Source organism: Dendronephthya gigantea, unplaced genomic scaffold (genome assembly GCF_004324835.1).
Source record: "Dendronephthya gigantea isolate DGI-Jeju-01 unplaced genomic scaffold, DenGig_1.0 000059F, whole genome shotgun sequence".
Lineage (NCBI taxonomy): Eukaryota > Metazoa > Cnidaria > Anthozoa > Malacalcyonacea > Nephtheidae > Dendronephthya > Dendronephthya gigantea.
Genome location: NW_021163069.1, coordinates 531,288 through 553,871, shown reverse-complemented (window position 1 = coordinate 553,871; position 22,584 = coordinate 531,288). Strand labels below are relative to the sequence as shown.

The following is a 22,584-nucleotide window of genomic DNA, read 5'->3' as shown; positions in this document are numbered from 1 at the left end:
CGAGAAGTGAAAGAAAATGCTTTGAATCACCACACCATTTTATACACTATTACTATGATGACTCATCGGCCTCATGAATGTTTGTTGTCTCTGTGAAAACAATAACAGTGGCAAAACAACAGCATTAACGAAGGGTTATTAACAGTTACTAATTACTACCACTATGCAGATAAAACTCTGATACATTTCCGTCTTATGGATTTGACTGCGACGTGAGATAACGTCAACCTCATACCCAGGGTCTTTACTCTACTCGTGGGGAGAAAAGACCCTGGTTGGGGCTGGTCACGTGACCAATTAAAATTCTATCGCCACAGAGGGTACGGCAGAGCGTCGTATTACATGCTTTAACTTGTAGCGTTCTTTCATTCGAAATTGCTATTATGTCCTTGCCGTTCGACCATATCGCTTTTTTTGTTTAATAACAAACGAGTTATTCTCAAACCAAAGCATTTTTTGTCTGGAAAGTGCCTATTTAGAGAAGAATGTAATGTATGCATTCAAAAAGGGATATACAAAGTCCTTAAATCAGTTTTCATCTTCTGCCCATGTTGGTGTTCGCGCGCGAAATACAAGTTGCGCAACAAATAATATGCTTCTTGGAGAGAAGTATTAAAATTGCCCTGCAACATCATTTCTATTGTCGTTTTTCCCTTAAATTAAACTATTTAATGAAAGACCAATATCTGGCCTAAACATGAGCAGAATCCAAGCGTGTGATAGATGAAGAGAAATTCCATGGTTTACTGGTAAGTGGTATATTACCGTATATAAAATTGTGCAACCCCGAGCCGGTGCGGAGCACCGTGTGAGGGTACTAATTCCGCTCGGATATTTACACCCACGATGTGCAAATGCGAAATCAAAGTCGTCCGCCATTATGTAATGGACCTCACGCCATGGACGGTCTTCTACGTCAAGCGCATGCGCCAGTGTGAACTACTAAGGTCTTGATTGGTCGAGACAAAAATTTGTATTTTCAAACGTCAATGAATAACTGTCATTTCGCAAAATTTTGATGAAATTTACAAATTTATATTTGAAGAAATCCAAACTTTTGCCTTTACAAAGAAGAAATCCAAACTTTTGCGAATTCTGTATAATCAAAAAATCAGCTTGAATCCAACTAGCTCTGTAGCTGTGGCAAAAATATTGTATTTGCTGTCGAGATGCCATTATTTCATTTTTCGCAAGCGAAAATACATTCCATTTCGTAACGGATTTCAACGCATTTTAGCTTATCGTAAACTGCTTTTCTTTCTCAATAGCAATAGCGAATTTTTAATGAACATGCTTCAAAGTAAATAGCAAAAATATTTCACCAAGGTCTGTATTTTTAGTTCTTCGAAGCGAAAATGCAAATTGAAGAACAAATAAGCCCGCAATTTTCGGTCAGCGTGAACAAAATGCCCACCTGTTCGTTGAGATAGCCTTTGAAAATCGAGAAAACTTGTTCAAACAAATGTGTATTTCGCCCGCTTTCGTTTCCCCTTTGTCGATTCAATGTCATTTAGAGATGTAGACGCTTGATTCTCAGTGATACTTGTATTGCTTAAAACAGCGTTGGATTGCGAGAGTGAGAGACAGAACTTCCATAGACTTCGGTATTTATTGAGTAAGGAACTTAATTAATATGCATGACATGCACCATTAAACACTTCAGAATATAACACATTCTTATGGAAAATACATTTCACCTCCCGAAAAAAATTGCTTCCTTTATGTATTTCACAATCAAAGGAAAGGTCTGCAGTGAGGAGAGTATTTTATTCCGTGATAGAACTAATAACTGGTAAAAGGACGTCAGACTCAAGGTAACTACCATAAATAATCGTACAATCTGACAAATGTCATGTAAGGAATATACGGCTAGGGTTTGAGTTAGAGGTCAGGGTTTGAGTTAATTAAGAGTTATTTGAGTTATGTAATTTTCAATTTTGTACTTTAAATGTCTATTATTAAATACGGGTCTTTCTGTATGTCTGTCCTTTCGTCAAACGACTAGCGCGAACTGCAAGTAGACCCAGAATTCTGTGAAGACCGACACAAACTCGGCACAAATTCGCAGAGCAACTGTCGATGAATCGGTCTGCTCATATAACAAAATGGATGGCCTAATTGTTTCAAAATTGCTCAAATTTCGCACGTTTCGCTCATCTCTGAACATAAATTCTCTCTCATATCCATCTAAAAATATAGCGAACTAAAATATTCTAAACGTTCTTTATATTCAAGAAATATACAGATTCAAAATGTAAACACAGCGTTTGTTTACATGACGGACTGTGCTTCACGCGTTTAACACACTTTGTTCGTGTGTGGAATGCTAAAATCGCCTTAAATAGTTGGAAATAATTGTAGACAGCAAATAATTGTCAACAGCAAAACCGCTCCACTGTGGAGGCACTTATATCCCTTAAAGATGAAAGATGAGGTAATCAGGTAAAGTCCGTTCTGCGCATATATTTCGCGCAGCAACACATTCCATCAGTGGGGGAGCAACTTTTGGAATGTTAATGATATGCGATATTAGCGCGTTGTATTACAAACAGCAGTTCGGGAGTACAATTATTTTATTCTATGCCGCAAGGCGAAGAGGCGCGAATTGGGAGTGACGAAGATAACTTAATTATCTTATCATCAAAAAAGCAATATTATGCTGAAAGGAATGCTCCAAGAATTTATTTGTTGAATGAGGACACGAGATGGCGAGGCTATTTGTCGACGCTACAGACGCTACCTTCTTGTTTGTCCTACAATTACAAATATATAAAGTTTTAAATAACAGCCGGTTTATTTACAAGCTTCGCTTTATATTTTCTTCAAAATATAATATAAAATAAGCATATTCATCACAGATCACAGCCAGTCGAGCGAGAAGAAAATAAGAAAATTAAAACGACTCATTCGTCATGTAAAGATTATATAAACAACGTAACAAACATTGTTATGCGCAGAATATATGCGCAGAACGGACTTTACATCATCTTTAAGCTTAGCTTTTTGCCCATGAAACAATTGCCAAATATATTCTTCCAATCGAAAAGCTTAATTCCAACCGAATATGGATTTTATCTGACGTAAATATTTACTACCTCCCTGCGTGCATGTATTTCTAGTATTATTATATTGCTTAGAATTGTTGGTACATAAAATTTTCGGATGAATACATTTACTTTTCAGTCAACACCAATGCCATAAATGCTTTTATTCAGTGGCGTAGCCAGCCTGACAATTTTGTCCCGCTATGTAAATTTTGAGTTATTATAATAATTCATTTCTTTAGAAATTTATTGTTTTCACAGTCAATGAACACCAAAATATTAGCATAGCGGGACAAATTGTCAGGCTGGCTACGCTACTGCTTTTATTTCACCAGTCTTTCAACCAAAAAACCAAAATATACAATTGATAAATTAGGCCTCAGTGAAGTAGTCGATGTATCGATGTATGTAGCCGTTCACTCTCACCCTTTTTCATCGTTCACAAAATGTTTTTATTAGATGAGCACAACTTCGACGATCGCCAAACGGCTTGCGTTCTTGTTCCTCGTTATATGGTTACTTGATGGCAATTCATTTTATGCGCATGCCAGTTGCGACAAATTCAGTTGTCCCAGAAGCAATAACTGCATTGGAAACAGATGTGATCCTGCATGCTTTGATAGAAATGAGACCTGCCATCAAAGTTGCCGCAACGAAGGCTGTTCGATGGCATGCCACTCTGCCGTGGAGAAATGCGAACAACGCGGTTATTATGGAGAAATGTCCTGCGAAGCAAGCAACAAGTGTGATCAGGAATGCACAGACGGAGAATGTTCATCATCTTGCAACAATACTAAGGAGTGCGAACAAGAATGTAAAGACGGATCATGTTCATTGTCTTGCGATAATAATAGTAAGTACTGTGCTCAGATATGTGACGTCGCAAGCTGCACCGCAAAATGTAATGATGGTGTGAAACACTGCTTGCAAAGGTGCTCCGACGGTAAAACCTGCCAGCAAACATGTAATGCCAACGAGACGTGCCAACAAGAATGCAGGAAAGGATCTGGAGATTGCTCATTGTCCTGCGATACAAAATTCTGCAAGCAAGATTGTTACAAAGAAGACTGCCAAGCGACATGTAATACTGGAAGCGAAGCCAACGGGGCGTGCCGACAGAAATGCCATGAAGGAAAGTGTTCATTATCTTGCAACACGAGAGACTGTAAGCAAGAATGCTACGAAGGAAAAGAGTGCCATGCAACGTGTAATACTGGAAACGGAGCCAACGAGACGTGCCGACAGAAATGCCATGAAGGAACGTGTTCATTATCTTGCAACTCGAGAGACTGTGAGCAAGAATGCTACAAAGGAAAAGACTGCCAAGCTACGTGTAAGACTGGAAGCGGAGCCAACGAGACGTGCCAACAGAAATGCTATAAAGGAAAGTGTTCATTATCTTGCAACTCGAGAGAGTGTCAGCAAGAATGTTACAAGGGACAAGGCTGTCAGCTGACGTGCAATTCCAAGAAATGTAATCAAGTTTGTGAATACGAAGGTTGTACAGCAACATGCGGCTCTAATGTCGAAGAATGCACGCAGGACTGTAAGAACGGAGGAAAGTGCGTGTCATACTGCAACGCGAAAAAATGTATTAAAAAAGGCAGCCAATGGATCCTAGGATCCAATGGTTCAAAGAGTAAATACGGCTGTGTAGGAAAGCGGAATACACACGGTATCTCACTGATTGCCTTGCTTGTTGTTTTTCAAGCTATTTGATGTATAATTTTGTGATTTCAGTGTTTAAAAATGTGATTATACTGTGTATTCATGCATGTACAATTAATGTTGTATTGATCATATAGTGAACCAAACGATAGCGCTTGTTATCCCAAATTACTCAGCTATACTGCCATAGCAACCATGTACTTTCAAAATTCCATATTTTTCGCTTTTTTTGTTCTCTGTTGTCTTCAAAATGTCTGAATTATCATATTATCATTCTGTTATAATTCCAAGTAATTTTTGGGGGTAGGATGTAAAAAAGAATCGGAGAAATAGCGTTTTATAAGTTCTAAGTGATAACTTCTCAATGTCCAGACACTAGAGTTCAAACAAATAGCTATTCAAAAGTGTAGTCTTTTCACTGATATTTATAGCTGATTTAAATAAAACCAGATTCTAATCACATAAAAAATCCATTTCTCGGTTGAAAAAACTTAATATCTCGTGAAATATACTTTATTTCGGTTTCAAATTTATATCAGAGCTATAGTTCTCATAACTAAACATAATCACAAAATTTCGAATTGTTCCATCAAGAATAACAAAAGATATAATCGATTAAACACTGCAGAATAGATTTCTATTTTCACAAACTTTCTGAGCGCTGATTGGCTGAATTATGAGTGCGAGATCACCTGGATGTTGTAGTTGTTGTGAAATTTTATCAGCAACTATTCGTTGAAGGCGAAGTGAATGTCGCTGAATAAAAACCTATTAATTGATAAATTTTATAGTATAATTGCGAAGGTGATTTTTTAGTTCAGAAAACAGATCTGTTGTAGAAAATATATGTTTGGCAAATGTAAACAAATATTTCACAGCTTATAACGGCGATTTAAAGAAAACATGGTTTTCGCAAGATAAAGTTAAAAAACATTCTACAACGTAGTTTTTTTTTACTTTTTCCCTGCATTTATTAGTTACAATATTTTCGTTAAAATAACCATAGGCCTTGTATATGGAATGACGTGAATAAGTAATTGATTTTTGCTACAAATTTTAATTTTTTTTTATTAATTGCTTTCCTTCTAAAAATGACAGCTCCAGGTAAAAATTGGTGCAGAGTCAGGTATTTTGTAGACCTGCCCTTCTAGGTAAACTACGCGATACGAGTTTTACAAAGTTTAAACCGACTTTCACCTAAAGCCCAAGCTGAAAACTGACAGGACATTACTGGTAAGTGAAAGTGTCGATTGGAGTTAAACCTCGTTCCATACGGTACATCACTAAAGCAGAATACTTTGCAAAATTCCCGTATACTTCCAATAATGTGAATGCTCTATTTTAGCTGGTATCATGGTGTATATCCACGGGAAGCATTTGTCCAGTCAGCGTATAAATCATTCTTGATTAATCAGATATATAGCCCTTGTTTGAATTGTTTCTAGTATATTCGATCTAAATAGAAACGTGTTTTTTAAAAACAATCAACCTATCATTTCAATTTTCGGATTTAGTGCTCAGATTGAGGGTTGTTATGCCAACTCATATTTCGCGTATCACATTTCACTTTGCAAAAGGATTTGCTTCCAGCTGTATATGGATCACATGATTCCTGAAAGCCCTAGCGGATCAGATTCTATTCAAGGGAAAGGTCTGCAGTGATCGGAGTGTTTCATTTTGACATAGAACAAAATAACTGGTATAAAAGCACTTCAAGGTAACTGCTATTAAAATAAAATTTACTTGTTTAGTAGAATCTGGAAAATATCGTGTATATACGACAGAAATATTTGAGGTTAAGGGTTAGGAAAAGATTCTACATTTATACGCGTTAATTTATTTTATTGTATTACCGTTTTGGCATTAAAAGCGACAGCGTGGAATAGTAACGAGGGTGGTATACAACTTGAATCATAAAAATTTCTGGTTCCGTTGCCGTTTCACGCCCGGTTTGTGTCAGGCTTCGCAGAGTTCCCTGTCAACTCGCACCAGTCGCTTGTCGAAAGCACTTGAGGGCAAGACATACGACTTCAAACTAAGAAGACCCACATATCAACCATGAACAATAGACAATAAGTTATCGTTCGGATTGTTTTTGTGCGTACGCGTGCATGCATGCGGACGCAATTTCAAATTCTTCCGGCATCGTGTAGACAGGGCCTTAGTGCGGTAACAGTATACTATATACCAGTGTCAAACATTACTAGTTAGTTACATCGAACATAAATTTGTTAAAAATCAACCGTTTCGGAAGAGGGTATAATGCACTGACATGCGGGGAAAATGTTTTAAGTCACGATTAAGGACACAAAATTATTACCGAAGGGTGTGATCGGACGGCGGGTACATTCCTGTTAGTTATGCACGAACAACTAGGGGCCGGTTGTAAAACCAATTCTGTCCTTAACTACCGTTAAAAGTTAACTAGTCTTTTATACAACTGACTCCACAAAATTGGAATTTACAGGTCGGATTATGCATGTGTATCTCTTTTCTAGTGGAATCAAATAATTCAGCATATGAATTGGCTAATTGGGTTGATGCATGGAAAACGCTCTGTGGTATCTATATAGCCTATTTAGTACCATTCGAAAGCAACAATGAAACGTGTCGTTTTAAGCGTGAAACGTTCCGTTTAGCGTAACTAAACATGCATTCGTTTATTATTTACCGTCTATTGACAGTATCTAACTAATATAAACGAATACTCATGGTTGACATGTGTGTCTCGTTGCTTGCAGTCAAAGGATTAATAAAATACGTCATGTTTTGAACCTAAACAAACCCGTCAATAGTTTACGCTTAATGAACGCGGAAGGGATATAACAATTCTCTCTCGCAAACATTGTTATATTCCTTTTAATCCATGCTTTTAGCCAAAACAAATAATGCTTTCAATCAAAAGGTCTAATTCCAGCTATGAATGGCAGTATAGAACCATCATTATCATACAAGTTTTTTTTTATCGTGAGGAGTTCACATCCTTTCCATATTTTCGAAAGATTATGAAATTTAAGAACCATTTATCCTCAAAGACATGAAATAGCTAGTTCATAACCAGACATTAAAAAAACTTGAGAAATTTCGTTGTCTCGAGCAGGATTTGAAATCGCATCTAAGGGTATCTAGCTATGGTAGTCAAATTAAATCGAACGCCACCTGCTTGCTCCACATCAACATTCAATATGCATGTTGATATATTTATGTATATGTTGATTCTTTGATCTTAATTCATGCTCTTACCTCGTGATAACTCGCTTTGACGTGGCTAATTTTGATGTCGTGCTAATGCGAACCGGCATATAGCGTATAAACATAGGCATCCCAGGTATTAATACAATTTGTATTTTTATATTCAATTCAAAACTCTCGCAAGCGCACAACACCGCAGAAATTGGTGTTTATGAAGTTTCAACCCGAAAATCTGATCACTGGTTCACATTGTGTATTGCTGTATCGCTATCAAAGAGAAAACTATTGAATAACTTTAAAAAGTTCGGTTTTTCTTCCGAATACGCATTCTGCAATCTTTTGACAGCTCATCATACACATCTGACAGCTGTGAAATGGCCATTTTGAGGCTTAAAGTATACACAAGGTAATTAATTCAGACGATTCGTTTTTGCCGTGTTCAAGCTTCAAATCTTTTGTGCAAGACATATTTTGTGTAGTATCTATAAATCTTTTTTCTCACTAAGTTTCTCGCCTAAGTATTGAGAATTGCGGCTAAGTATTTTTCAATCCTACCAATTTCCGCGGTGTCCAAGCGCACGCGAGTCGCATTGCTATGACGTAATGCATAAACAATTGTCAATTACTATATATATATACCTAAGGTAGGAAAGTCTAGCTCACTATTTCAAACCAACACATCTTAAGACGTCATCAAATATCAAAACCTCGTTTACAAAAGCCGTAAAAACTATATGAATATAAACACGGGTAACTCTACTCAACTAGTCTAGGTGACTTTTTTCCCCCAAATACTCCTTCAGATACTCGTAATTATGAAAATATTTACGGTGTTTTGCCGTAATTTATCGTGTCTCTATGCGGGAGGCGATCGACTTGAAATTCGTCATAGGTTTCAAATACAATGCCAGCTGTTCATTGGCTTTTGAAATTCTCACAAATTTTCGCGGGCTTGATAGCCAATGAGAAGCTGGCATTGTATTTGAAACCTATGACGAATTTCAAGTCGATCGCCTCCCGCATAGAGACACGATAAATTAGGGCAAAACACCGTAACTATTTTCATATTTATGAGTATCTGAAGGAGCATTTGGGGAAAAAAGTCACCTAGAGTTGAGTAGAGTTATCCGTGTTTATATTCATATAGTTTTTACGGCTTTTGTAATCGAGGTTTTGATATTTTCGGACGTCTTAAGATGTGTTGGTTTGAAATAGTGAGCTGGACTTTCCTACCTTAGGTATATATATATATAGTAATTGACAATTGTTTATGCATTACGTCATAGCAATGCGACTCACGTGCGCTTGCGAGAGTTTTGAATTGAATATAAAAATACAAATTGTATTCCTGGGATGCCTATAGCCTGTGCACAGACGGAACGCAAACATCAAAATAGCAAATTCATAAACCGACAAAACAAATTCATAGACTCTGAGAAATTTCGTCTCGAACAAGATTTCAGATCTCATCCTGGGGTATCTGAAGTAGTCAAATTGAAACGACTAACATTACCTGCTTGCCGACGAAATAAGTTATCAGGGAGCTTTAGCAGCAGCCGACGAAATAAGTTAATAACTTATTAGGAGGTTTAAGCATTGACTATACAAGTACATGCAGGACTCGTGATTCTCGCGCGTTGTTTGCTTACGCCATCGGCCAGAACTCGTAATCGCCGAGCTTTTGAGTACGAGTTTGTTGCTTAACTTCGGCTCGAAAGCCCAACAATGACGAATTTCAGCTGATGGCGTAAGCAATGACGAATGACGAATCTTGAACTCGCAGACACTGCTAAAGCTCCCCATTACTTCGGCGTAAGCGACGGATTTGAAAAATGGCCCAGGTTTTTTTGTGCTTTTTTGATTATTTTCATCGTCGCAAGTGTGTTTTGATGCGAAATATATTTTGAAATTCAACGCCATTGGTTAATTTGTACACAGGGCTTTAGAGGACATCAGATCCGACGCTCGCTGAAAAAGTTTTTCACCGTATCTATTCACGCTAAAATTTTGTCTCGCAATACTTCGGCCAATTTTCCGATGCCCAATATAATTTTACTCACATGAATCGGCCACTTCACGACGATGCACAAATAAACCATTCTTTAGTTCTAATGTTGTTAAGTTTAGGTTTAATTGGGGTGAAAGAATAAATTTAATGCATGTGGATTTAGGGTCTATTTTAAGCCCCGTTTACACTACACTCAATTTATTGGCACGGCACGGCTAAAATTGGTACCCGTACCAAATTTTATTAGCGTTCAGGCTACCAAAACAAAGGCCGAGCACAGATGAAATGGGCACGGGTACCCATTTTAGCCGTGCCGTGCCAATAAATCGAGTGTAGTGTAAACGGGGCTTTAATAACACATAGATAGTTCGAATAAAGAGACTTCTTTTCAGACATTTTAATATAAAAGTGAGCGATAAAAGATTTACACGACGTTTCGATGTCATCATAACATCATTCTCATGCAAGTGAGTTAAAACTAGAATAAACATGTCCTTAAATATGCTATGAGCTAAAAAATATGCATTTGTCCTGAGCAAGGGCTAATCGACCATGACTATGTACAATAAAAATGGATTATTAAAATTCTACAATACATCATTAAATACGTTATATATATATATAAAGGATAAAGGCTATGGTGTAATAGTGTATAATGTACAACATAGTTTGACTGTCCATTTAAGCTATAGGTTTTAGTTCTTTAATGAAAAGCATTTCGAAAACCAGACAGTCAAACTTGTTTCTGCATTTTCGAAGAACCGAGAACCTCCCAAGCTAGTTTTAATTCACTTGAGGATGATGTTATGATGACATCGAAACGTCGTGTAAATCTTTTATCGCTCACTTTTATATTAAAACATAAATAGTTATAGGTATAATACATGATTGCAGAAGAATGCGATCAACTATCAAGCACTAACACAGCATGAACCATTTACATTCGTGAAAACAACACGCAATTACACGCTAATAAGAGCTATAAGGGTATCATAGGAACAATTAAGTTTTAATATGAGCACGAATGTGTACCCAAAAAAACAAAGAAGTAAAAAGAATAGGCCTAACATTATTTCAAGGCAAAAAAATACGTTTTACAGAGCGCTTCTATTTTGCTAAAACATGCATAGATCGCCGTAAAATTGTCGAATATTTTTTACGTTTGCAAAACGTGTATTCAATCCGCAGTTTCGTTTTTCAAAAAATATCATCCTTGTAATTGAACTAAAAACAATTATTCACTTCAGGCTCGGTTAATAACGCTGAATAAAAACAAATGTATCCCGTTGAAATAAAGTCGGACGGCATAACATATAGTATTTTGGCTTTGAGTACGTCATGCTACTCATGCACTGACACCCATGCACAGGAACAGGGGGGATTCATTCTATTTCTTAAGTAAAAGCGCAACGAACAAGCCGGAGTAATTGCAAATTTGTCTGGTGGAAAACATCAACAGACCAAAATTCTCATGGAAAGAGAAACCACGACGACACGAAGTTCATTTTTACCATGTGAAGTGCCCTTTTACTTAAATCTGACCCGCTTTGCCCTCGCGTTGTACCGGCGTCACAGTCCAGGCAACGGAAGGAGTTCGAATCAATTTGCAATTAACTGAAGTGTTCCTACAGCAACCGAAACGAGAGCACATTTGCTTCATTACATTTTAACTTTATACATGCGAAAATTTTTCCCGCATATTATATTCACCGGAAAGTATGAGCCATATTTATCAAGCAGAGAGTATCAAAAAATATTCTATAATATGCACAACCCCGTAACCAGGGCCTCTCGTAGGGGGGAGGGGAAGGCCCTGGAAACGGTTGCTCACGTGACTCCAAATTCTTTTTATTATTGGCGCACTACATTGACCGAATCCCCCAAAAAATCACGTGGACAGCCTGTTCCAGGGCCCTCTCCCTCTTACGAGAAGGCCCTTTTAGTGCGAGGTTTTCATGGATTCTCAAAACTCGAAAAAAAATCCATATTTCCAAGAATCCATGTATTATCCTCAATATCAACCTGCTGTAAACGCGATGCAGAGAAAAATTCATGATCACGTTCAATACTTCAGCGAATGCAAGGGATGAATTAGGTCTCAGTAAAATAAATATTCCGCGTACAGTATGCAGTTCACCGTCGTCGCTTTCTGCTCATTACAAATTGTTCTTATTCTTAGATGACTTCCAATTCAACGATCGCTATGCGGTTTGTGCTGTTTTTACTCGCTATATGGTGTTTATGTCAACTCGACGGAAATTCAGTTTCTGCGCAAGCTTCAAGGTGTGATCCAATCGATTGTCCCAAAAGCGCCAACTGTACCGCAGACAAATGCGATACTTCGTGCAATGAAGGTAACACGACCTGCTCCCAGGAATGTTACAACGAAATGTGTTCGATAACATGCCAAGCTGGGATGGAGAAATGCGAACAACGCGGTTATTATGGAGAAATGTCCTGCGAAGCAAGAAACGCGTGTTTTCAGAGATGTGGAAAAGGAGAATGTTCATCATCTTGCAACAATACTGAGGAGTGTTATCAAGATTGTGGATTCGCAAATTGCACCGCAAAATGTAATGTTGGAGCGAAATTCTGCAGGCAATTGTGCCACGGTAGTAAAAGCTGCCAGCATACCTGTAATGCCAGGGAGACGTGTCAACAAACATGCAGCATGGCTAGAGGATCTGGAAATTGCTTATTGTTTTGTAATACGGATGTCTGCACGCAATGGTGTCACAAAGAAGACTGCCAAGCGACGTGTAACTCTGGAAGCGGAGCCCACGAGAAATGTCGACAGGTATGCTATGAGGGAAACTGTTCATTATCTTGCAACTCGAGCGACTGTGAACAAGAATGTTACAAGGGAGGCTGTCACCTGACATGCAATTCTAAGAGATGTAATCAAGTTTGTGATCAAGGAGGTTGTGTTGCAACATGTGGCCCTGATGTCGAGGAATGCACGCAAGAATGTAACCAAACAAAGTGCGTATCACACTGCAACGCAAAAAAATGTTTGAAAAAAGGCAGCCAATGGGTCCAGGATCTTAATCCAACTACAACCATCAATCCGAACACTAATCAGGAACTTGATCCAACTACAACCATCAATCCGAAGACTAATGGATCAGTAACTGCAACAAGCACTACCAAAAATGGTACGAAAAGTGAAGCCAGATGTTTTGGTAAGCTACACGGCACCCTGCTGTTTCCTTTCCTTGTTGTCTTTCAAGCTAATTGATGTACAGTATAATTTTGTGATTTCAATTTTAAAAATGAACAAATAATTATAACAGTTACCATTAATAGTTACCATCAGTGTTTTCGCTGAGGTTTATTACTGCATAATGCATGCATTGACAATTAAGATTCTATTGAACTAAGTAGTATTGTGATCGTCGTTTTTATAGTCCTACATGTAATGAATGATTTTATATAAATAAAGTCCTAATAAATTGGGAGGAAAAATTTTTTGTCTTTCAAGTTAAATAATGTATAGTTTTGTGATTCAAATGTCTAAAAATGAACAAATAGAAATTAGATGACCGCGTGTGTTTTTAGCTGACGATTATTACTGAATACTACTGAGTATGTACAATTAAGATTCTATTGAACCTAGTAACATTGTGATACGTTCACTGTAATAGATGGTTTTAATTGAATAAGGAGAAAGTCTTTTTCAAAAAAAGTTTAGACCAGTAGACCAAATTGTGCACCAGGTAAAAGGGATTTGTTATTACGCGAAACGTTCGCGATGAAACGCTTCGAAAGTTGTATACGATTTTACTATTATGCTAATAATAAAAAATAATCATGCAATGTTGCTCTTACAATTAGCGGCTAATAGTACTCGTGATGTTTGAGAACTTTGCCCGACGGCTCGTTCAATTATGGTAAAATTTCCAAATCATCACTCCCGAATGGTACTCGCTATTGCATGATGATTACCAATACTAATTTGCAAGTGGCGGTCTAGGGATGAACAGAATAAATTAAACAGCTTAATTTTAAATTCTAAACACCTTAATAACCAAGCTATTGGTATATAGATTTATAGATACACCCCTAGATCCGCTACTGCATGTAATCCGCTATATTTTACTCCTGATATTTTGGCGTGAAAATGAACATTTATGTATAGGAAAAAAACGGCAAGGTTTTTTGCTTTCGTTTAGATTTATTTTGCTGGCCTGTGTTCTATTTCATAGAAGACAATACCTCCTTTGTGTCCGCCATATTTAAAGCACAAGCCACGTGACCTCATTTCACTTTCGTGTAACCATAGAAAACCACGAAACAAAAATATCGGATTAATCAAATATATCCGGCATCGTGAGATTGCTCAATATCCATCAGCAAGCGGACCTCAATATAACGTTTGGACATGGTGCTGATGGAAAATTGATAAGACTAAGAGCTGAAATTTGCAATACTTAGGCGTAAAATTTATATAGGGAAAGAAAATACTTACTCAACTATAAATACTCAACAAAATATGTCTTGCACAAAAGATTTGAAGCTTGCACACCTTGAACGTTGTGTATACTTTAAGCCTGCTGCTGTTAGATGTGTATGATGAGCTGACAAAAGGTTGCACAATGCCGTATTCAGAATAGAAATTCAACTGTTTTCTCTGTGATAGCGATACAGAAATACAAAATTGTGAAGCAGTGATTAGATTTTTGGGTTGAAACTTCGTAATCACCAATTTTTGCGGTGTTACGCTGATGTCTGTGAGGTTACAAAATATCTAGCCTGCATGAACACAGACCTTCATTTCGTCCGCCTTAATATTCGCGGGGAGATGCGAGACAATTTCTGCGGTGTTACGCTGGTGTCTGTGAGGTTACAAAATATCTAGCCTGTGTGAACACAGACCTTTCGCCAGCCTTAATATTCGCGGGGAGACGCAAAGGCGAAACAAAGGTCGGAGGATAAATCGGTCAAAAGCGTCTGTGTTAAGGCTACAAAATTTCCGAGTTACATGCATGCAAAAAATATTTTTCATAGGATATTAAATGGTCAAAATTTCTTTCACCACAATTCCCATTTTCTTTGCAGCTGTAGAACAATGCTTGATTCGACAAAACAACAAATGCGTGCAGAGATTATAGATTATGTTATATTATGGATTCTTTTTGTTACACTGCTGATGAAGACAGTTATTTAATGTATATATTCATAACACAAAATAATTAAATGTTAATTATGCAAAGACAGGTTGAAGAAACGTCTCGAGCTCCGATATAATTTTCCGATGTTCGCAATTAGTACACGGAACGTACGGTTGCCATGCAAACTCGCGTATCATATTTCACTTGTCGAAAAAATTTGCTTCCTGTATAATTTTTTTTCCTGTATGGAATGCAAATTTTAGAAAGGTCTGCAGTGAGGAGAGTATTTTATTCCGTGATAGAACTAATAACTGGTAAAAGCACGTTAAGGTAAATACTATCAATATTCATAGAATCTGACAAAGGTCATGTAAGGAATATACGGCTTAGGACTTGAGTTAGAGCCACAAAAGGTAATGTGGCAAAGTTAATTGGAAGTAACAATATCAAATTTTACACGATTATGTAGTTCTCAATTTTGTATTTTCAACATCTAGTATTAAATACTTTTTTCTTTATGTCGTTCCTTTCATCAAACGACTAGCGCGAACTGCGAGTAGACCCAAAATTCGGCGAAGACCGACACAAACTTGGCGCAAATTCGCAGAGCAACTGTCGATGATTCGGTCTGCGCATATAACAGAATGGTAGTCTTGTCTACTTTTTTCAAAATTGCTCAAATTTCGCACGTTTCGTATATCTCGAACGTAAACAGGGCATCGGTTAGACAGGGCCTCAGTGCAGTAACAGTATACTATATACCAGTGTCAAACTGTTTGGCACTGGTATATAGTATTCTGTTACTGCATCACTAGTTACACCCAACATAAATGTGTCAAAAGTCAACCGTTTCGGAGGAGGGTATCAAGCACTGACATACAGGGAAAATGTTTTAAGTCACGGTTAAGGACAGAAGTTATAGACGGAATTATTACCGAAGGGTATGATCGGGTGGCGGGTACATTCCTGTTAGTTATGCACGAACAACTAGGGGCCGGTTGTATAAAACCAATTTTGTCCTTAACTACAGTTAAAAGTTAACTAGTCTTATATACAACTGACTCCAGAAGATTGGAAGTTATACAGGTCAGATTATGCATGTGTATCTCTATTCTAATGAAATCAAATAATTCAGCATATGAATTGGCCAATTGGGTTGATGCATGGGAAACGCTTTGTGGTATCTATCGCCTATTTAGTACCATTCGAAAGCAACAATGAAACGTGTCGTTTTAAGCGTGAAACGTTCCGTTAAGTGTAACTAAAGATTTGTTTATTACTTACTGTCTATTGACAGTATTTAAGTAATAAACGAATGCTCATTGTTGACTTGTGTGTCTTTTTGCTTGCAGTCGAATGATTAATAAAATACGTCATGTTTTAAACCTAAACAAACCCGTAAATAGTTTACGCTTAATGAACGCAGAAGGCATATAACAATTCTCTCTCGCAAACATTGTTATGTTGCTTTTAATCCATGCTTTTAGCCAAAACAAATAATGTTTTCAATCAAAAGGTCTAATTCCATGCAGCTATGAATTGCAGTATATATAGGACCTTTATCTGACAAGTTTTTTTTCATCGTGAGGAGTTCACAACCTTTCCATATTTTCGAAAGATTATGAAATTTAAGAACCATTTATCCTCAAAGGCATGAAATAGCAAATTCATATCAACAGACACAAGCTTCAAAATGGCCATTTCACAACTGCTGTCAGATGTATATGATGAGCTGTCAAAAGGTTGCAGAATGCGTTTTCAGAATAGAAATTGAACTGTTTAAAGAATTTGGCCTGTTTTCTCTCTGATAGCGATACAGAAATACAAAATTGTCAACCAGTGATTAGATTTTTGGGTTAAAACTTCATAAACTTCATACGCTGATGTCTGTGAGGTTACAAAATATCTAGCCTGAACACAGACCTTCGTTTTGCCAGCTTTAAAATTTGCGGGGAGACGCTAAGGCAAAACAAAGGTCGGAGGATAAAGTGGTCAAACGCGTCTATATGTTTAGGCTACAGAATATCTGAGTTACATGCAAAAAATATTTTTCATATAATATTAAATGGTCAAAATTTCTTTCACCATACACAATTCCCATTTTCTATGCAGCTGCATGTAGAACACTGCTTGATTCGACAAAACAACAAATGCGTGCAGAGATTATAGATTATGTTATATTATGGATGTTTTTTTGTTACACTGCTGATGAAGACAAGTATTTAATATATATTCTTGAAGACAAAACAAGTAAATGTTAATTATGCAAAGACAGGTTGAAGAAACATCTCGAGCTCCGATATAACTTTCCGATTTTCGTAATTAGTACATGGAACGTACGGTTGCCGTGCAAACTCGCGTATCATATTTCACTTGCCGAAAAAATTTGCTTCCTGTATAATTTTTTTTCCTGTATGGATTGCAAATTCAAACGAAAGGTCTGCAGTGAGGAGAGTATTTTATACCGTGTTAGAACAAATAACTGGTAAAAGGACGTCAAGGTAACTACGTATGTACCATCAATAGTCGTAGAATCTGACAAATGTCGTGTAAGCAATATACGGCTTAGGGTTTGAGCTAGAGCCACAAAAGGTATTCTCGCAAAGGTAATTCAATATCAAATTTTACACGACTATGTAATTCTTAATTTTGCATTTTCAATATCTATAGTCTTAAATACATTTTTTTGCATGTCTGTCCTTTCGTCAAAAGACTAGCGCGAACTGCGAGTGGACCCAGAATTCTGCGAAGACCGGCACAAACTGGGCGCAAATTCGCAGAGGAACTGTCGATGAATCGGTCTGCTCGTAACAAAATGGGTGGTCTACTTGTTTCAAAATTGCTCAAATTTCGCACGTTTCGCACATCTCTGCATGAACAGACTGAACTTAATTCTCTGTCATATCCATTTAAAAATATAGCGAACTAAAATATTTTCTCTCAAATATTCTAAAAGTTCTTTATATTTTAGAAAATTTACGGATCAAAATGTAAACAAGGGTTTGTTTACATGACGGACTGCACTACACACTTTTAACGCACATTGTTCGTGTGTGGAATGCTAAAATCGCCTTATATAGTCACTCGCAAATAATTAATTGTAGACAGCAAATAATTATATTGTCGAGAAGAAAACCGCTCCTCTGTGGAGGCTCTTATATCCCTTAGGCATAGCTTTTCGCCCATGAAACAAATTATGCTTTCAATCGGCTTAATTCCTATCATGAGTGGTCTATGGCTATTATGGGTTTTATCTGACATATTTACTACCCTCTGCGTGTATTTCTAGAGTTTTAATATTCTAAAGACAAGTTCTTTATATTTTAGGAAATATACGGATTCAAAATGTAAACAAAGCGTTTGTTTACATGACGGACTGTGCTTCACGCTTTTAACACACTTTGTTCGTGTGTGGAACGCTAAAATCGCCTTAAATAATTGAAAACAGCCCATAATTGTCGACAACAATCCCCCCCTGAAACAAATTATGCTTTCAATCGGAAAGCTTAATTCCCACCATTAATATGGCTATTATGGGTTTTATCTGACATATATATTTACTACTCCCATGCGTGTATTTAATGCATGCAGCAACTCCTCGGACTCGGTATTTCAAACCAAGCACACAATTTCCTGAGCTAACATGACCTAAACTTATAAAATCAAATCAGGGTATATTGTATTTTATCGAGTATATTATAGCATTTTTCCATCATTCGGTACAAAAATAATCATAAAGCTAGTGTAAACATTGGCGTTCAGTATTAATTTTGTTCCATTATGCCATGGCAGCAAATTAAGTAAATAAAATTGTCTAAGACTAAGATTGAAGTTTCAAACCATTGAAACAGTACAAAATCTTCGGAGGCAAAGAAAAAACCTCAAATGTTATTTTACTCCGCGATTGCAGTCGACGGCTAAAAGTTTTATAGCGTGTATAGTGATATTTGTCAAATCAAAATTCAAATTACACTTTTAAAAACACTTTTAGAAGTTAAAGCGAAGGTGTAATAGCTTTTCACAGTTGACTATACCTTTGGAAAACGTTACACAAAGATTAAAATTATACAAAAAAAAACTGCATCATTACCGCGAAGCAAATACAGAATAAAAAAAGTAAACACGTACCCTTTTACAACACTTATAAGTTTGCAGATTATAAATTATTTCTCTTACACAGCTTTGTCTTGAACTGTATTCATGCTCTTCTTAGTTATCTGTCTCTTCTCGTTATATTTTGCACAAAGTTTTTGAAACAGCAGAAACGCTTTTACAATTACAAAAGAGTTTACGATATCACAGATAAATTGCTGACGTTCTCATTGAAATACACACTTTCTTAGCCAATCAGAACGTTGTTGTTTACTCGTGCATGCGCATAACTAACAAAACGACGGAACGTCGACCGTCCACCGTCTATGACATATAATTTGGACAACTTTGGATTCCGCTATGTTCTCCCGGGTTCCGGGTGTAATTCCTAATCTCCAGGCGGAATTAGTACCCTCGCACGGGGCTCCGCACCGGCTCGGGGATTATATTGTTTAGCATTGTGGGTACATGAAATTTTCGGACGAATACATTTTCTTTTCATTCAACACCACTGCCATAAATACTTTTATTTTACCAGTCTTTCAACCTAAAAAACCAAAATACAATTGATAAATTATAGGCCTCAGTAAGATAGTCCATGTATCGATGGATGTAGTTCACTCTCACCCTTTCACTCATCGTTCAAAAATTGTTTTTATCAGATGAGCACAACTTCAACGTTCGCCAAGCGGCTTGCGTTGTCGTTCCTCGTTATATGGTTACTTGATGGAAATTCACTTTATGCGCATGGAAGTTGTCACAAATTCATGTGTCCCAGAAGCACTAACTGCAGTTCGAACAGATGTCATTCTTCATGCACTGCCCGTGAAAAAGATGAGACCTGCTATCAATATTGCCACAACGAAGCCTGCTTGATGGCATGCTACTCTGCGGTGGAGAAATGCAATCAAAACGGTAATTTTGGAGATATGTACTGCGAAGCAAGCACCGAGTGCAATCAGGAATGTAGAGACGGAGCATGTTCATCATCTTGCAACAATACCAAGATGTGTAAACAAGAATGTGAATACGCAAATTGCACCACAAAATGAAATGTTGGGGTGAAATCCTGCTCGCAAGAGTGCAACCGTGGCGAGTCCTGCCAACAAACCTGTAATGCCAGGGAGACGTGTCGACAGAAATGCAGTAGACGAACTGGAGGTTGCTCATTGTCCTGCAATACAAAAGTCTGCGAGCAGGAATGTTACAAAAGAGACTGCCAAGCGACATGTAGTACTGGAAGCAGAGCTAAGGAGACGTGCGAGCAGAAATGCGATAAAGGAAAGTGTTCATTATCTTGCAACGTGAGAGACTGTCAGCAAGAATGTTACAAGGGAGAAGAGTGCCAAGCGACATGCACTGGGGGAAAAACCTGCAACCAAAGGTGCTACAGGGGCAACTGCAAGCTGACATGCAATTCGAAGAGATGTAATCAAGTTTGTGAATACGAAGGTTGTACAGCAACATGTACCTCTAATGTCGAAGAATGCACGCAGGACTGTAAGTACGGAGGAAAGTGCGTGTCCAATGGTTCAAAGAGTAAATACGACTGTGTAGGTAAACGATACGGTATCTCACTGCATCATGATTGCCTTGCTTGTTGTTTTTCAAGCTAATTGATGTATAATTTTGTGATTTAAATGTTTAAAAATGTGATTATACTGTGTATTCATGCATGTAGAATTAAGATTGTATTGAACCTAGCGATATTGCGAACGTTTTATAGTCCTTTACACAGTGTAATTGATGATTTTAGTTAAAAAAAGGAAAGTCCTGAAAAAAAGTTTAAAAAAAAGTTGTCACCGTTTGAAATACATGAGAGAAATTTACGACCTCGCAAATTTGATACGGTTTTCATGCCTACTGCTGTATAATAATTAATGTAATTCTCAACTTTGTATTTTAAATATCTAAATTTTCTGTATGCCTGTCCTTTCGTCGAACGATTATCGCGAACTGCGAGTAGACCCAGAATTCTGCGAAAACCGATACAAACTGGGCGCAAATTCGCAGAGCAACTGTCGATGAATCGGTCTTCTCAAAACAAAATGGTGGTCTTGTCTACTTGTTTTAAAATTGATCAAATTTCGCACGTTTCGTGCATCTCTGAACGTAAATTCTCTCTCATATGTATTTAAAAATATGGCGAACTAAAATGTTTTTTCTCAAATCTTCAAATATTCTAAATTTCTTTATATTTTAAGAAATATACGGACTCAAAAGGTAAACAAAGCGTTTGTTTACATTACGGACTGTACCCCACATTTAACACAATTTGTTCGTGTGTGGAATGCTAAAATCGCCTTAAATAATTGTAGAAAGCTAATAATTGTCACAAATTATGCTTTCAATCGGAGAGCTTAATTCCTACCATGAATATGGCTTTTATGGCTATGGGTTTTATCTGACATATTTAGTACTAGGCCTGTGTGTATTTCCAGGATTACTAGAAATGCATGCATGCAGCCCCCTCGCTATTTCAAACCAAGTACTCAATTTCCTGACCTTAACTTATAAAATCAAATCAGGCTCTATTATATTTTATTGAATATGTTATAGCGTTATTCCATCATTTGGTACAAGAATAATCATAAAACTAGTGTAAACATTGGCGTTCATTATGAATTTTGAAGACAAAACAATTAAATGTTAATTATGCAAAGACAGGTAGAAGAAAAGTCTCGAGCTCCGATATAATTTTCCGATTTCTATTTTCTATGCATGTAGAACACTGCTTGATTCGACAAAACAACATAATGTAATGCGTGCATAGATTATAGATTATGTTATATTATGGATGTTTTTTGTTACACTGCTGATGAAGACAATTATTTAATGTATATTCTTGAAAACAAAACAAGTAAATGTTAATTATGCAAAGACAGGTTGAAGAAACGTCTCGAGCTCCTGTATAAGTTTCCGATTTTCGTAATTAGTACATGGAACGTACGGTTGTCGTGCAAACTCGCGTATCGTATGTCACTTGCCAAAAAAATTTGCTTCCTGTATAATTTTTTTTCCTGTATGAATTGCAAATTTTAGAAAGGTCTGCAGTGAGGAGAGTATTTTATTCCGTGATAGAACTAAAAACTGGTAAAAGGACGTCAAGGTAACTACCATCGATAATCATAGAATCTGACAAATGTCATGTATAATTAAGGAATATACGGCTTAGGGTTTGAATTAGAGGCACAAAAGGTAATGTGGCAAAGTTAATTGGAAGTAATAATATCAAATTTTACACGATTATGTAATTCTCAATTTTGTCTTTTAAAAGTCTAGTCTTAAATACGCTTTTCTGTATGTCTTTCCTTTCGTCAAACGACTAGCGCTAACTGCGAGTAGACCCAGAATTCTGCGAAGACCGACACAAAGTCGGCAACAATTCGCAAAAGGCAACTGTCGATGAATCGGTCTGTTCATATAACAAAATGAGTGGTCTTGTCTACTTGTTTTAAAATTGCTCAAA

General features: G+C 37.1%; 2 protein-coding genes across 2 annotated transcripts; both read left to right on the top strand.

Moving 5' to 3' along the window:
- The first annotated feature begins 1,732 nt into the window (after positions 1 to 1,732).
- LOC114530037 (keratin-associated protein 5-4-like) lies at positions 1,733 to 4,763 on the top strand. The gene is made up of 2 exons (XM_028551618.1): positions 1,733 to 1,814; positions 3,504 to 4,763. Exon 2 carries the CDS (start codon positions 3,504 to 3,506, stop codon positions 4,761 to 4,763), a length of 1,260 nt encoding a protein of 419 aa, XP_028407419.1. The 5' UTR covers positions 1,733 to 1,814.
- Positions 4,764 to 6,314: 1,551 nt separating this feature from the next.
- On the top strand, positions 6,315 to 13,330 carry LOC114530098 (keratin-associated protein 9-1-like). Its single transcript, XM_028551688.1, has 2 exons — positions 6,315 to 6,429; positions 12,092 to 13,330. The coding sequence occupies exon 2, from the start codon at positions 12,092 to 12,094 to the stop codon at positions 13,148 to 13,150; it is 1,059 nt and encodes a 352-aa protein (XP_028407489.1). The 5' UTR covers positions 6,315 to 6,429; the 3' UTR covers positions 13,151 to 13,330.
- Positions 13,331 to 22,584: the final 9,254 nt, after the last annotated feature.